The sequence below is a fragment of the Microcebus murinus genome, chromosome 5 (assembly GCF_040939455.1).
Source record: "Microcebus murinus isolate Inina chromosome 5, M.murinus_Inina_mat1.0, whole genome shotgun sequence".
NCBI classification, from domain to species: Eukaryota; Metazoa; Chordata; class Mammalia; order Primates; family Cheirogaleidae; genus Microcebus; species Microcebus murinus.
The window spans coordinates 32,326,315-32,343,569 of NC_134108.1; the positions used below are offsets into that span (position 1 = coordinate 32,326,315).

General features: G+C 35.6%; 1 protein-coding gene across 1 annotated transcript in view; it reads right to left on the minus strand.

Moving 5' to 3' along the window:
* LAMA2 (laminin subunit alpha 2) overlaps window positions 1-17,255 on the minus strand; it is a 583,504-nt gene that overhangs the window by 212,734 nt on the left and 353,515 nt on the right. Inside the window, exons 18-21 of the mRNA XM_076002974.1 lie at window positions 16,480-16,566; window positions 9,266-9,477; window positions 5,864-5,970; window positions 85-265 (exon numbers count right to left, since the gene is read on the minus strand). Coding sequence (XP_075859089.1) covers window positions 85-265; window positions 5,864-5,970; window positions 9,266-9,477; window positions 16,480-16,566 — 587 coding nt within the window. The remainder of the gene's footprint in view (window positions 1-84; window positions 266-5,863; window positions 5,971-9,265; window positions 9,478-16,479; window positions 16,567-17,255) is intronic.

The following is a 17,255-nucleotide window of genomic DNA, read 5'->3' on the forward strand; positions in this document are numbered from 1 at the left end:
CTTCCTTTAACAGAAAACTGTTACAGAAACTAAGACACCAAAACCAGAGAATGAATACTTAGAGTTTAAGTCTTTTTTACAGACCTGTGCAGCCACCTTCTTGAAAGTTGAAATAGCCATGGGCACAGCGGTCACATTTCTTCCCTGTGACTCCAGGCTGGCACCAACATTGTCCACTCTCTTCACAGTCGAACGATTTAGACCCAAAAGAATTGCAGTTACAGGGAACACACCCCCTTGCTGATTGCAGTCCAAAGGTTTCAGGCTGGCAGATAACAGGAATGAGAAAAACAAAATGTAAATCAATTAACTCACAGTGAAATAAGATGCACAGTACTAAGAGAATAAGTGGGAAAAGAGGAACCTATGAGCTATCAGGGCTCTTCACTGATGTTCAGACAATTGAGCTGTCATTTAATTAAATGGACCTTTTCTATGATATCCAAAGAGAAAAGTTCAATTGTTCTGGAATTTCACCAAAATTAATGGCAGAATTAGGTACCATTTTTTCTATTTTATTTTCACCACTCTTTCCCTGCACTTCCCAAGGTCCAAATAGCAATGTGGAAATAAGCTATGGGTGGTATTTCTAGTCTTAATTTAAAATATTACTTGCTTTATTCCTAATAATCTGAATTGATTACTTTCAGGTCTTATGAACTTCTACTTGGTAAAAATGCTTTCAACATTATTTGTCAGTAGCCTAAATTTAAAATAATCTTCTCCCTCTATTGTTTGATCTAATTGTTTATATATTCATAAGTACTTCTCATCATCACTATAGTGATCACATTATAAATATAATTTGCAGATTATATGTACATTTGACCAAAGAATTGGCTCAACAAACATCTGGTTTCTTGGGTTTCATTCTAATAATTGAAACTGATTTGTGAAAACACATATTAAAGATTAAGTAAGTTAAAGGGAACTTTCATTTTCTGATGAGTTATTCATATGCATGTCCCTTATCTATTTGTAACAAGTCATTTTCTATGGTCAAGTTTGCATTACTGGCTTTGGCTGAATTTCTTGAAATGCATGTTATCAGGCCTAGAGAGACTAGGTTAGAAAATGCTGATGGATTAAAAAAATCACTCCTAGTAAAAAAAATGAAAAGCATATATTCTACTTCAATTACTTCAGGGTTGTTTTTTTAAATATAAAGTATGTCACATTATTATGATATTTTAATCTGGAAAATTAGTCTCAGTAATTACTTCTTTGTAAAAATAATTCTTATTTTAGAAAATTAGACTTAATAATTGCTTCCTGGTAAAAATAAATCTTGCCACTTAATGTGAGCCACCCAAAGAGGAATGAATAAGCCTTATTATATGTTTTAGCTGAATTATTGTTAGCAGTTAGCAGTTTTAAAAATAAGTTCTAGAAAACAAAATCACACAGAAAATTAGACTTTTAAAATGACTGTAGCTAAGAATAGTTTTATTTTTTAAATGTAAAATGATTGAGTTGGTAAGTTTGGTTGATTGAGTTTGGTAAGAATTTTAATCTTTATATTGACTGCTAGCTTTATTTTTATTTCTAATTCTAATTAGAATTTCATTGTATGATTAAAGAAGAAAGTGTATAACATTTCCAGCAAATGACATGATTTTGAAATTAAATTCATCTATATAAAGAAAAACTAAAACACATACAATTTTTATTCAAAATGGCAATTCACTGTAAAATTCTAGATATCTGGCTTTGAGAAATAATCAGAAATTGGGACAATGATTAAAGAGAAAGCATGATCATTACAATGTTATTTATCATAATGAATACCTATGGAGCCACTTAAATGTTCAATGTCGGAGAAATAGTTGAATATAAATTATGCTAAATTTATACCACAAAATGATATGCAATAATTAAAATTGATTTTTGAAGTAGTTTTAATGATATGAATATGCTTAGGATATAGCATTAAATAAATGTTTAAAAAAGCAGAATATAAAATTATATAAATACTATGATACTAATTACATACCTATGATGATACAAATACCAAACAGACACACAAAAATATATATACAAAAGACTAGAACACAATATATTAAAACTTTTAAAAAAATATCTGAATTGTAGAATACTTGCATTCATCTTAATTTCTGAAATTTTCTTCACTATACACACACAAACACACACACACATACTCACCTTTTAATGGGTAAATCAATCAATATCAAATGAAATTCCAAATTATAATTATCATTTAAGCATTCCAAAATTGATTATGCAAGGAAATATGCAAGAAGAAATGTCTCTACCACACTTTTCAAATACTTAAATAATATAGTTTTAAAGGCTAAGTTATAGCAGAATAAATACTACCGAATTTCAGCAATAAATTGTTAATAAATTTAGTGTTCAAAAATTTATTTCAAAGGCTAAGAAAAACCCCACTAGTAAACAAACTTCAGGAGCAAATATTCCTTGTCAGTAATTGAGATTAATGACATAAAGCACATATGGAAGAGAATGCTTGTCCAGACTCAATAACAAGTTGGATGGATGGGCACCCCTGGAATTCTAGACTAGCACTTTCATATTGTGCTTCCTTTGTGCCAAGTACTGTTCTAAATTATTTTACAAATATGAATTTATTTATTCTTTAGGACAACCGTAGTAGACAGTTGTTATTTTCATCACTTTTTTATAGAGTGGTAAAACTGAGGCACAGAAAGGTTAAGTAAGTTGCCTAAGGTCATCAGCTAGCCAGCTGTGGGGACAGTGTTCTAAACCAGCCATCCTGGCCTCAGAGTCTGTGCTTTTAACTCTCACACATAGGGCCTCAGAGGAAAAGTAGTCTCAGGACAAAACACTCTTTATACCTCAGCACGGTAAGGTATGCAGAAAAAGGGCATGAATGAGTGTTGATTTTCTGCTGAATTTATATTTTGGAGACATTTTGATGAGTTAATATCTCTGTCTTTTATTTTAAATTTATGTATTTGTTCTTGAAAAATAAAATTTAAAGATTTCTTCATTTCATAGCAATAGTAATAATGCATTTATTACTATTTACAACAATAAATGTTTCAGTAGTAACATTCATTAAGAAGTCTCCATGTTTCTGTCTTATGTGGTGTTCTCACTTCTACCCTGAAACAGCCTTGGAGGTGCATCATCATCAGATTACCTGCAAGAGAACCCATGGTGCCAAATGTTGATGACCGACAACCTATGGTTTTCAATCTTTGGATCCACCAGAGGAGTTCTAAAATGACTGATGTTTATGTCCCCCAAAATTCATATGTTGAAATCCTAACCCCCCAAAATGTGATAGTATAAATAGGAGGTTGCGCCTTTGGGAAGTAATGAGGTCATGAGATGGAGCCCTCACGAATGGGATTAGTGCCCTTATAGAAGTGCCCTCACAGAGATTCCTCTGCCACATGAGGTTACTGTGAGAAGATGGCCATCTAGAAGAAGCAAGCCTTCACCAGAAAGGGAATCTTCCAATGCCTTGATCCTGGACTTCCCACCCTCCAGAACTGTGAGGAATAAATTTCTGTGGTTTATGAGCAACAGCCTATGCTGTTTTCTAATAGCAGCCCAAATGGACTAAGATGAGCTCATGCAAGGTCATGCTGCTTTCAGGCTTCTCCCAGTCAATGGCTGTCTACAATAAGGTATTAACACTTTCCTGCCCAATTCAGGATTCTTCTAATGGGCAAAATTTGCCTGGGCATTTCTAATTGGCCTGGCCAAAAAAATTGGGATTTTGGCAAAATGCACCAACTGAGGTTTTCCTACTCAATCTTTCCTTCTCTTTCTTTTCTCAGGAGTCAGAATCCCATTGTAGCAGAAGGTTCCTAGCATGCTATGCTCTCTCCTCCTTCATCCTTCATAGGCATTTCCCCAAGGAAATCTCTTGGCATTTGCTTCTTGGAGGATCCAAGCAATCACAAACCCTCTGAAGTGAGTCCTACTACAGATGAAGAAGCTGAATTACAGAAAGATTCAGGAATTTATAGCTAGTGGTGAGGCTGGGATTTGAGCTAAGGTAGTCTCATGTCAGAATTTGTTTTCTTAAAATGTGCAATAATTAGCCAAGAGGTAAAGCCATGAATTTTTGTTTGCCTGTTTCTTCTCCTTTAATTTTTTGTTACTCTCTCCTTCTATGCCCTCAACTCCCCACCAGCCCCTGAATTTACACTGGCAAGGTTTGTCTCCTGTTCCTTCACAACTCAGCCTGGGGCCTCTTCTTCCCACCCTTTCTATCTTCCTTCTTCCTCAGCATTTGTTTTGTTCTGCCTGGGAGATGGGGGGGCCTCATTTTTGTAATTGAAAACAACCTTTCTCATTTTGTAGGTGTTGTACATTTATAGTGCGTGAAAATGTTTCTTGTGTTTGTTGTATACATAAGCACAATTATGATGTGGAAATTAATAAAATTCTTAATTATGATGGAATGTCAGACAAATGTTAGAGAAATGGGCTGAGTTTTTTTGGGCAAGTCACTTTCTTTGCTAGATTTCCTATTATTTGTTCATTCATAAAAGTGAATTTTCTCCAAACGATGTCTGAGGTCCCTTTCATTTCTAAGATTATAGGTTCCCACAAATAAATTTTTATTTGATATCTGCATATCCATGATTAACTCAAACTTCTATGAAGCTATGACTTAAATATACTTTTTAAAGCATATAGATAGTCATTTTTTTTAAAAGGCGAGGGTTCAATCAGCAATTGTCTAATTTTTGCATTTGCAATTTGCACACTTAGCAATCGTTATTTCATAAAATGCCACCAGGGAACTTCAGCTGCAGCACACGGAACACAACATGCTGAGGCACGAGCCATGCAGCGCCTCTGGGATTACCGGAGCTGGGGCCCGATAGGCTCCCCGAGGGCACCCACTGGAGCCGCTGATGCCCCACCTCTGGGGAGCCCCCAGCACCCGCTGCGCTCTCCGCGGCTGCTCTTGCTGTCGGTGCACCTGCCTGCCGAGGTTGCACTGTTTCCCTACGAAGCCTGATTTACAGATACATCTTCCTGCAATATCACATTGCGGTGACACAGAGCCATGGGGATCGCAGTCACAGAGCACACAGAGTCTCTTCTCTGGGTCCCACCACATACTGGGCTTTAAAAGCCAACAGAAAAATAAAATGAAAACAAAACAGAGCAAACAATATTATTTAAGAGATAGGAGATGATATTTTCAAACTTCCTACAGAAAGGCCTGCTTGACATGTGAGAAATGCTTGGTTCTGCTTGCTGCTCTCTATCACGAATGGAAGGTATGAATGTGACAGAGCCAGCGCCAATGCAGGTGTTCTCAGGCTGGAATCTCAAGGTGCTCATCATGCTGAAGGCAGAGCAGTTGGTATGTTCAGGGACTGGAAGCAACATACTGTATTTTAACTGAATATTTCGTTTTAGCAAAATGGTGTTTCTAAAAAAGTACCTTGATTGGCTTCTCCACTGAAAACGTTTGTTAAATAGAGTGCTCGCAGAAACCAGCTTTTAAAAGATGGAACTAGAAGATGTTTGCTAAAAGCAAAAGGGGTGACATTTTATTCTGCCAAAACCGTAAAGCCAAAGGAAAGAGTATTTTACTATCTATAGACTAAGATTAAATTTGTGTATTATTTGTTTGAAAAATATCTGAATTACAGCAAATATAAAAATTCCATTGCTGAAGAAATGCAGGTAGAAGGTCAAATGCTAATGTATGGCAAATTTTTTTCTAGTTTCGGAAAATATTTCACTAATCACAGCAATTTTACCAGTAGACTTACATAATCCTGAGCTCTTCTTTCAATATACTAAGATGTACAAAACATGTCATTGAAAGCCAGTGACAATTTTCAAGGAGGAAGTAATTCACTGGTCAGCTCCTGCTCCTTACCTTGCATTCGTCACATCGCTGTCCCTGGACATTAGCTCTGCATTCACACTGCCCAGTTCGAGGGTGGCAAATCTCTGAGAAGGAGCCATTGGCATTACAACGACAGGCTGCAAAGAAAAGCGAGATCTGTGGCCAGGAAAAACACTTTGTAATAGTCTTAATGAGCTTGTTAAATAATAATATAGCCTACATGGTAACATGGACACATCAGTTCAGTAATAGAGTGTTTTCTGATTTGCTAAGTATTGTTAGGGATTCTATCATTTGATCTCTGTAACAAGTCTACAAGCTGTAGAGATAATTCATATAAGGGCTTTAGCACAGTGCCTGATCCATCACATGTGATTGAAATATTAATATCATCATTATTATTCCAATCTTAAAAATGAAGACACTGAAATTCAAAGAAACCATAACTTATAAAAGGCTATGTTCTTAGTAGGCCATAGAAGTGACTCTAGAACCTGAATGAGACTTAGAGTTCCCTGAGTTCAGGGGCAATTCTGTTTCACATCTTCATAGAAACATTGGGTTGATGTTTAAAATACTATAATCCCATGGTAAGTAATGCTTACTAACTTTAGGACTAAAACAATTTTGAGAAATTATCAAAATGAATAGCTTCCATGGAATAATTATAATGTTGCTATTAGTAAAAAACATTTAATTAATTTTTTCAATTTAACAGTTATTTATTAACACTATGGGCCAGTTTTTTTGGGGGGGTTAAGTTAAAAAAATAAGCTTGAGGTAAAATAAATAAATATAACTTTAAAATTACAAAACTATATATAATAACAAAAACACTTTCAAGCATGTTAAGAGTATAGCATTAATATAAATGTAGATATCACTTTTAAAAAATTTATATACTATCTCCAAAAATAGAAAATATATTTGGTTTAATTAATATTTTGTCTTTTTTTACTTTGTTATGAAGTCTGATGTTATTCTGAAAAATATTATAAATCAGTCTACAACTTCAAATGGCCTTTTCACAAATATTGCTTACTCTTTATATTTTTAATGGTACATATAATTGCATTGATACTAGAAGAAAAATGTGAGAGGAGATGACATGGAAGTTTAGGCTATTTATAGATGGTTTTGGTAAATTTTGTACAATGTCCCTGAATACTTTGACTTGAACACAACTTACATTAAAAACAGCTACTCTATTAACCCTATGCTATTATTCTGTCACTGCTTTTCTAAAATCTGCTTGATTTATCTTCCAGCAAAGTTTGGCCTTCATGTCTGCTAACTTGATACTTAGTGTGGGGGCCATGAGAAACTACCAAGAACCTAAGGATAGTCTATAGCTAGAGTGTAAGCAAAGGCTGAAGAAAATATTTTCTTTGGACAATAGAACTGTATATACTTTTATTTCTTTATGTACGTTTCTTATGTTATTTTACATAAATTTTTACAATCTCAAAATATTTAGAATTTAGAAGTTACTTTTTTAGAGTTAGGACTATAAAATTTATCATAAATGTTATTGTAATTAATTAATGTCATTTTAATATTTTTAAAATGCAATTTTTAAAAGCAATTAAAATTTTACAAAAGTGCCTTTTTAATGGAAAGGTATGACACAAAAATGCACACAAATTTGAAAAGCAAGATATAGTTCTTTCTAGTAGTGTATTTTTCACAAGTCGAGAGGCAACCAAAATAAAGTTTCTTTCATGAACTTTCTTTTCTTGAGGGTTTATCACCTATTCATGGAAGAGCTATTATATCTATAAAAAATTATAAGAGTAGATAATAAATATGTTCTTATGCCTTTAATTGTAATTATATGCCAAAGAACATTAAAAATCATAATCATGTCTATACTTACAGCAAGTGGTATAAAAATTGGTGATGGTGTTAAATGTTTTTATTTCCACATTCTTCTATATATTCTTAGGACTTCATGTCACACATCCCTAGTTTACCGTAATAAAAGAAGTAGAACAATATCCTCAACTTTATGGAGGGGGGTATTAGAAGACAGGAAAAAAATAGTCATTGAATGATTAACGTAGCCTTAGAATTAGGCTGATACTCATAATTGCTATATTATTAACAAAGGAGCTACCATGTATGAGCATCTCCAGGCCCCAGGAGCTCACTGAATGCCATCTATGTGACAGATTCTTCAATCCCCACACAAAAATCCATGACCCTTTTTGTAGAGAGGGAAACTGAGTCTCAATGAGGCCAAATGTCTTGCCTAGGGTCACACAGCTAGAAAATAAAGATCCCAGATGATCTGTTTGAGTGGAAGAATTTCTTAAATTCTCTATAATTTTATACATATGCCCTAAATCCACAGTGTTTAAAGACAATCTGAGCCTGTTGGAAATTTTGCCTTAAAAAATGATCAGTTTATAGGTGATATTAATAGGTGCCACTTGGTCTAGAGAGTAATTTGGTTTTGATTCAACAAATTAGCATTTTTTAAACTCATGATGAGAGAGACACATTTCTTATTACAATAGAGTACCCTACCAGGTCTTTGGTGCTTATAGCAGAGATGATGATAGACTATGTTTCTTATGGTTTCTATAATTCTGTAGGTCCTAGGATCTACCTGAATAATTGGAAGTATCTTCTTACATCATAAACCTGTTCTGTCTAAAGATTGTGACAGTAGACGAAGCTGATGACAGTTGTGTGCTAACATGGATTTACATTCCATTTGACTTTCAACAACAAGATCTCCCTTACATATTATATGACCACTAATACAAAGGATTTGTAAATTCTATGCAATACTGAATAATATGGCCAAAGAGGGGCAGATGAGGAGAGGAATGTACTGTACTAACATGGATGCAACCCTAATTTTGTGAAAGGAAAACACAGAAAGAGCATTCTATGAATAGTCCTAAATGACTATTATAAAATTAAAATGAGGCTAGTCACTTAACAATTACAAATGCTAGTGTGTGAAAATGCTGTTAGAATTTTACACCTATTATGAAATACAAGACTGTAAACTTCACATATAAAAGCATAACTGATTAACACCTTCTGACAGGTCCTAATGAAAAAATATGGGCTGATAAATTTATTTCAAGCAAATGATTAGATAGGGCCTACCTAATTTCCAAATTCTTCTTTCCTGTTACGGATATAAGTTCACTTTAAAATCTTCATTCCACACATAAACAGAAACATGTGTGTCATTTGAAAAACAATGACACTTCAATAATGCAGAAATGTTAAAAGAATTTACTCTATTAGTGCAAAGAAATATTTTAGAATATGCAGACTGTATATATGCTGCACATCGATCATCCACGTATTACACGAAACTTCCTGCTCTTCAATCCCCACTCAAGAACTCATCAGCTACTTTGAGGTACAATGCATCAATTCTGTCAGGGGCATCAATAGCTCAGGACTTACGCTGACAGTTCTTTGCATCAACTGCGTCTCCAAAATATCCATCAGCGCAGCGCTCACAGTACTGGCCTGTTGTACCCGGCTTACATATCAGACAGGAGCCAGACAAGCTGTCACAGCTGCCAGGGATGGAGAAGTCAAGGTTGTCATTGCATTGGCATGGCTGACATGATCCTCCAGGTACAGAAGGTTGTCCAAAATAGCCCTCTGCACACCTAAGGCAAGAAATTTTGTCAGTGAGTATTTGGGGGAACTCAGTAGAGACAATGTTTACATATTTTTCACTCTACACCTCTCCCTGGATGATGGCTTTTGCTTTTAAAGTGTTCCTTTTCTCAAATGCAAGGTGATTAAAAAAATGTTTTTCTATAACTACAGTGTGGATACAAGATGAAATCCTGCCAGCCCACTAGTAATTAGATTTCAGCCAGAAAAAAAAAATCTTGTCACTAGCACTGAAGATGAGACCAAAGCATAATAAGAAATCTGCCGCTGGCACTCTAGGGAATCCAGGTCCATGTTGGAAAGCCTTTGTAGTACAACACATCAGATGTCTCTACTCCAATTGGTTGTTTTCTCTACAAATATGTAAGGTTCGCATTTTTTTTTGTTGTTATTGCAGCGAGAGCTTGTTATAAGGAAACAGGCTCACGAGGAAATGCAGTAATGAGAGTTCAGAATTTATTAAGTAGAAATCGTGACTCAGAAGATTCTTATTAATTGGGTGGGGACTGTGGGTATCTCTGAATTAATAATCCATTTGTATGCATTTGCATACACATTCAGAGGCAGATTTTCATTGAAGATTCCTTTCTAAAGGGAAGTGTGAGAAGGCACGCCTGCATATTATGAGAACAGGACATAAGGTGATGCCAAACTGTGCCCACAACTCATACTAACAAACTCCAGGTCTTTTTTTTTTTTTTTAACAACCAAAAGCTACTTTATATATCATTGGAAAATGATAAAAGTTTATTTATTTATGAGGCATATCAGAGAAGATTTTGAAAAAAATTACAGTATCAAATTTTCCTTGACCCAAATGTTATATTCTAAAATACAATTTAATGTTACACATGCACAGATACATCTTTATAGACAGCACCTATTTATATTCTGGTCTGTCTTCTCATTCAGTTACACTTGCTCAAGCTTTGTATTAAGCCACATTTGCCAAACAAGAAACAGAACAGGGTACCTGAAGTTGATGGTAAGGCTATCTCTGTTATCTATGCCATCTTATCAAAATAAAGTCTTTTGCAGCAAGGGTCAAAATTGAAGGGCATCAAAGACAATGTAAGAGAATATAATTTCTTCAATAATACATTACTTTTATGCTCATCTATTCACAGATACAAAAATCATTGTGCAGAGAAAGGCTATCTACCATTTGAAATAGAAATGGCTTAAATCCAGTACTTCATATTGAGGATACTTTAATAACATCACAATTATGGGGTAAAGTCATTGACTGGGTACAGTTACATTTATTATTCTAAGTTTTCTAGAAAATTTATAGGTACCATAATTTTTAGATTTCATATTTTGTCATAATCTTAAAAATGAGATTACTATGAGATTACTTCCATTCACAAAATGTTTTATAAAATTATGAAAGATGTATAAATATTGCTTAGAAGAATACTGCCAGCCACAAATATAATTGTTCATTAATTTTCTAGTATAAATATGTAGTAACATTTTAGAGCATAAAATTTCCCCACAATCCCTTCAGTAGTGATATTCAATAAAGATAATAAGATCTTTTTGAATTTGAACTTGATTCTTCTTGCCTTATTTAATATTCAGAGCTTATGATCACATCCACATATTGTCATATCTCATTGTATTTACTAAGAGAGTGGCTTTGCTCCACTGGAATAAGGATATACAATGATCATTATCACAGCCAAGGAGAACCTATTATTTTCAGCTTACTTTCCTCAAAATGACTTACTGCCCTCAGGAGAGATGGCATTATATAACAAGATCTGGGAATATTTTTTAACATAGATGCCAATTAATAAGTCCAAATTTCTCCCATAATAAAAAAAATCATTCCAGGGAAAAAATAACTATAATTAAATAAAGTAACAAAAGAAGCATCTGTCTTTTATTTTTTTGTTGCAGGACATGTAAGAAAAATTTGTGAATATACATGACAAAAAATTCATGTACCATTTTATTGAATGTGGGACCTTTTTATGCAGCACATTCGGCACATTGCTGGTGTATGTGTGTGTGCATTTCTATGCAGAGAATAGTATTCTAAGGGATTTCTAAAAATGTTCCATTAGGAATTAAAAAGTAATTCTAGGGTCAGAGAATACAAGACTGCTAATCATAAAACTTTTATTCAGAATAATGGCATTTTATAGTTTGATCAAGTTAAATTCACTCAATTAAAATTAGTTTAAATCACAGTCCTTTGGACCTTTCCAGCTTCTCAGCTTTTCACTCTATGAAAACTAGTTATAGTGTGAAATCTCAAGCCCTCTCATTTTCATATGCAAGGCAGAATGAGGGCATTTTTTTAAAAAGAAAGTTTATTGGTTTTCTTGCTAGAGATGCGCATCTTGACATAACAAAGTCATTGTTCCTTTCCACATTTGTTAACTTTTTCAAATCAAACTACAATATTTTTGAAAGATACCTTTTAATATGAGATACTCAGCAAACATATGGAATTATGAGTTACAGTAGCTGCTATTTATAACTTAGGAACAATATCAGGGTGAATAAGAAAGGGAGGGAGGGGGAGAGAGAGGGAAAATGGCAAAGGTAGAGAGAAACAGCAATGAGAAGAATGCAACAGCACTGATGGGGCTTTTCTTATCTCATCCTGCCCCATCATTTTTTTTAGCAATTTTTGCCTAAAATCCATGACCTACTTTTTCATTATCTATAGTCTGAAAACAATGAAATAATAGAATGCAAGTTTCGATTTCTGTAAGCAAATTAGAAAAGCTCTTGCTTCCCCCTCCCCCAACTCCCTTCTTCTTCTTCTTCCAAAAAAAATCTACTGAGCACTTGTATGTGATCATTATACTATAGTCCATAGAGAAGAAATTCACTTTTAAAAATATAGCAGCAGAACAATTGGAGATAGGCTATATGGAGGCACAGAAAAGGGCAACCAACTAGATTAGAATTAATCAAGCACCCGTTCAGGATGATAGAGCTGAATTTTGAGAGCTGAACAGGGGTTAACCTCAGGGGGAGGAGCGGAAAGGCTGCAGTTTTCCAGGCACAGGGAACAGAACTGGCAAAGGCACAGAGGAGGGATACTTGAGTGTATCGAGGAGTGGCTGTGCGGTCATGCTGTGTTTGTACTTCCTCCCATTTGACAGAATCAGCAAAAGACTGAGTGAGATTGTCTCAGAAACTCCCCCTGCCCTGAGCACCTTCGTGCAGCGTACAAAACGCACAATCACCCATGAGCAGCCGCTTGAAACCTCAGTTGGAGTCACAATTTTGCTAATGATGCTACCAAATAGGTATAACTATTTCTCTCCTGTTATTTCTGTAACCCCTTTCTCTATATTCAGGACCCAAGGGTGCTAGGACACTCAGACATGAGTAGAAGTTCTCACCAGTGATCACAGTGATCAGAGGGTCATTAGACTTGATCCTAATTCAGACATTTCTGAAGCAGAGAATATCTAAACTGTATTGTAGGTGATTTTTCAAAATATTAAACAATTAGATTCAAAGATCTTCTGCATTCTCAGTGGAAACTCTGAAATTAATCTTAACTTTTGATCTCTCTCCTTACCTAGGGATGAGTTGTTAAAAATTTGCCAGCTAGGCAAGGTTAAACCTAGGGTAAGGTTTAAAAAGTCCATGTATCCCATTAAGATTCATGTTGTCCTGTAGAATCCGCAAGGTGAACTTGTCACAGTCTTTTTAAATGTCTTTCTCTCTGACGTATGATATGTTGCTGAGGCTACACACTTACTCTGAAAGTGACTTAGTGTCCAGTAAGAACAGGTGTCATCAGCATTTAACTCGCTTTTTTCTTTTTTCCTTTTAATTTTTCTTGATGCTCCAATGCTTACTTTATCCCTTTTAGCCCTCTATAATGCTGTCTCTCAGTTTTTTATTTTTAAATTTTCCCCACTTGTCCAGATGATAAAAGCCTAGAATCTTAGCAAAGTGCCATGATGAATACCTTCTACCCTTACTGCCCGACTCTCTTCTTTTTCTTTGTTTTAAAATATTCCCCACCAAAGCAGTGATACCTCAAAGTATGGGTGCTGTGGCTGCGACTAAATGTTTCCCAAGCTGTGTCTGATGTTCTATATGTGACAGAATACCAATTAGTGTTTTGCTATATCTCGTTTTGCCATCCACCCATTCACTGCTCTTCACTCCCTCAAGTCAGGAAGCAAGGCCCATCCTGTGCTACATGCTTGAGTGAAGGGATTTGACTGAGCAGAAAGCAGAAACATAGGAATCTTCTGGACTTTGGGCTCTAGAAATCATCATTCCTATGAATGTGGCACCTCTTCCCCCAAACAGAAAATGGGATGAAATCAGAAAGGCAGATGGAGAAATGGTGATGGGAGAGATGTTGGTGGGTACCATTGTGGAATGAAAGAATCAGAATGATTCCTGTATCTCCAAGAATGGGTTGAAAGTAGTGGAGAGACTTGCTAGACTTGAAGAGAAAGGTAACTAGGAAGACAGGGAAAAGAATGAGTCAGCAGAAAGATGCCAGGATGAAATACTAAGGACTGGCTGGCCCCCTGCATGTCTGTTTGTCCAATACACACATATCCATATCCCTACCCCATTACTCATGCATACAAGCCCCTAGGTACTCAGAACACTTGGTAGAACTTTAATTCAAGCATGAAGATGGGAAGAGGAAAAGAAAAAAAGAAAACAACTTTAAACTGGCTGAGATTATGTTTCTAAGCCCTCACAGGTCCTATATATAGAGAAAGGGACTCAAAATAGAAATTAAATTGTGATAAAGAACATAAAGTTATAATTCTTGTCCACCTGAGCTGTAATCTGAGATATTTTCTTGCTATATAGTGAATGCAGAAAACTTATGGCCACGTATGTTTAGGAAATGCTGAACTAAACAAATTGAACAGATTTCTTCACTACAGACTGCAGGACATGCCAGAACTTTTAACACGCTAATGGATACTTCCCAAATTTACATGATCACAGAAGTCTTCATTCTAGGAACATCTACAGTTTGGGAAATGCTGCCTTAGTTTTTAAGTGCTGGTTTTCTGTAGATGATGTGCAGAAGCTAATCATGCACATCACTTAGAGAATGGTTTTGATTATAAGATTTTCCGTGCAACCAGTATCTCCTCCTTAACCCATCATTACCGTCCTTCCCTCTACTTCAACATGCACATCGCAAAAACTTATTCTGCTGATATTTTGGATCCATCTAATGGGCTTTTTAGCTTATATAAATACAGTGAAATGATAAATCCTAAATATTCCTAGAAGACCCTAACCTAAATTTGGCTAGAAAAATATAGTTACTTTTTGTCTAAATAATAATTGTTTAATATTATTTTTGACTGAAAAAAAAACTTGAGTTGGAGATAAAATATGCCATCTGCTATACTGTGTATGCATGTCACCATATTCTTTTGAATGAGATTAATACAGATTTTAGACAGGAAATCATGCTTTCTGTCAGGCATTTCTTTCCTTGGTGATTTTTTATTATTCAAATAGAATTTGCTCAAGAATATATGACATGAAACTATTCTCACCTGCATTAAAGATTGTGAGCTGCTGAGGGCAAGGATGGTATAGTGCATCTGTTTATATCCAACATCTAGTCTTGTACCTAGCACATGGTGGTTGCTAAAGAGATGTTTGTTAAATAAAATGTAGCATTTTAAATTTAGACGGCTCAGAACTATTGTCTAACACACATAGAAAGTATAGTGCATGAAGCAGAGCGATATAAATACATCAGAGACTATGCTCACCTAGATAAGTGCATTAATGGCCTTGTATGACTGAGAAGCTGTCATTTTCCAGTTGCTAAAAAAAAAAAGTTGCCTGTAGTGAGCTCAGGAGTTAGGCATTTGATGTAAATCTGTTTTGGCAATGATATGTTCTCCTATTATTATATAATAAGTAATATGCATGCATGTGCCTTTTTGTTTCTTAAAAAAGCACAATTAAAGAGTTCCAGTTCATTGATGGCAAATAAATCCTCCTTGTTTCAGGTTTTTGATACAGATGCTTCCATACTCACAAATAGTACTTGTTGCTGCTAGGGAGTGACATTGGCACTTTGTCCACAGACTGCTAGTTGGTAGCTAAGTTCTCTCTGGGTGATAGGCTCATGCCTCATTGCCTTTATGCATCCTGGTTGAAACAGGGGCGATGGATCCCAAGAAGACAGGCTAAGGATAGGCAGAAACAGCCCTCTTTGGGATGTGCCTTGGTGCCTATGAGTGAAAGCAGGTCACTTCCTCTGCAGCCCCCCTCTCCTGCCACCAGTGATGGTAGCAAAGGGAGTATTTTCAGTGCTAAAACCAGAGGGAGGCTGCTGTGTTTGGCAATGCTATCAAGGGGGGAGTTTGTACCATTTTTATACTGAGACTGAATATACAAAAGAACCATTTCCTCAAAAACATTTCATGAGGAAATATGATCACACAAATTATGTAAAATAATACCCATGATTCCACTGCAAAGCAACCTAGTAAAATCAACGAGAATTAAAATACTGGTTTAGGAGTAATTAGAAGAGGATATAAATCATGATAATAAATTACAGTTTGTTTTCTATTTTCAAATATATTTAAAGTAAATTATGGACCACTTGCTGAACTATGAACTATGCATTTAAGCCACATTTTAAGAACAAAAAGCTAATTATGAAAAAAAAATGATGCCTACATAGACAGTAAGATAAATCTTAAAGTATATGACTTTCCACTTGAGCAATGCCTTCTAGAAGGATTGCGGGTTAATGCTTAACCTTTAAGATTAAAACATTAATCAGATATTCTCTGAGTGAATGAAGATTTATAGAGCAATTTCTAGAAAATAAATAAGCTACAAAAATATAATGCATTTGTTTGACAAGTGTGGTGAGAAACTTTATTTCACCTCATTGAGTGTGGCAGTTTCTCTGGGGCAGTACAAAGGATGATAATGCCTGTGGTTTTATAACTCCCAAGGTAGAAATCATTTTGCAAGACAGTGTAGTGCGTGCTTACCTCTCACAGCGAGTTCCTGTGTACCCGGCAGGGCATTCATCACAGATCAATCCAAGACTCCGGTCTAAATGGCACATCGGGCTAAAGCTATGTTGATGTTGTTGGAGAACAACAGGGACAAGGAAGAAGCACATATACAAAGTCATTAGCAACATATTTTCATTTCTTTCTCTCCACTACTGCTGTGACAAAAGGGTACAGGCTGGTCATTCTCATCTCACAGACGGAGATGAGGGTCTGGCCAATGGAGGATGAAATGACATTGCTGTTTCTGCAGACGTGAATACAGCCCAGTGGAGAGCAGTATCCCTGTGACATGTTATTAACTGATTTTTGACTGTTCTGGGTCATGCTCACTGGAACAAGTGGGAATGCACATCTGCTTTTTAGGGATTTCCTAGGTCTGGCAAAACACAGCCTCACTTGCTTTCTCTCTAGTCAAATCTCTCTGAATTTGAAGCAACCCAGAGAAATCTGTTTAGAGATTTTGGAAAAATGCAGTGGATGGTAGTGGTGGTGGCAGTGGTGGCTGCAGGGGTTCCCACTCCCAGTACTGCTACCATGGGGTGTATGTGTGCAGGCTGTGGCCCAAGGTCACTCGCAGGCCTGCTGATACCACACTGGTGGGATCCCTCAGGAAAGCTTGCAGGAGAGATCAAGTGAGAATATTCTACTTAAACTTATAACAAATCAAGTCAAACCAAAATAATCTTGCCGTGTCATACTGGTATATTCCAAAGTTTACCTCTTTTTTTGCAAATATTTCTGATTGTACT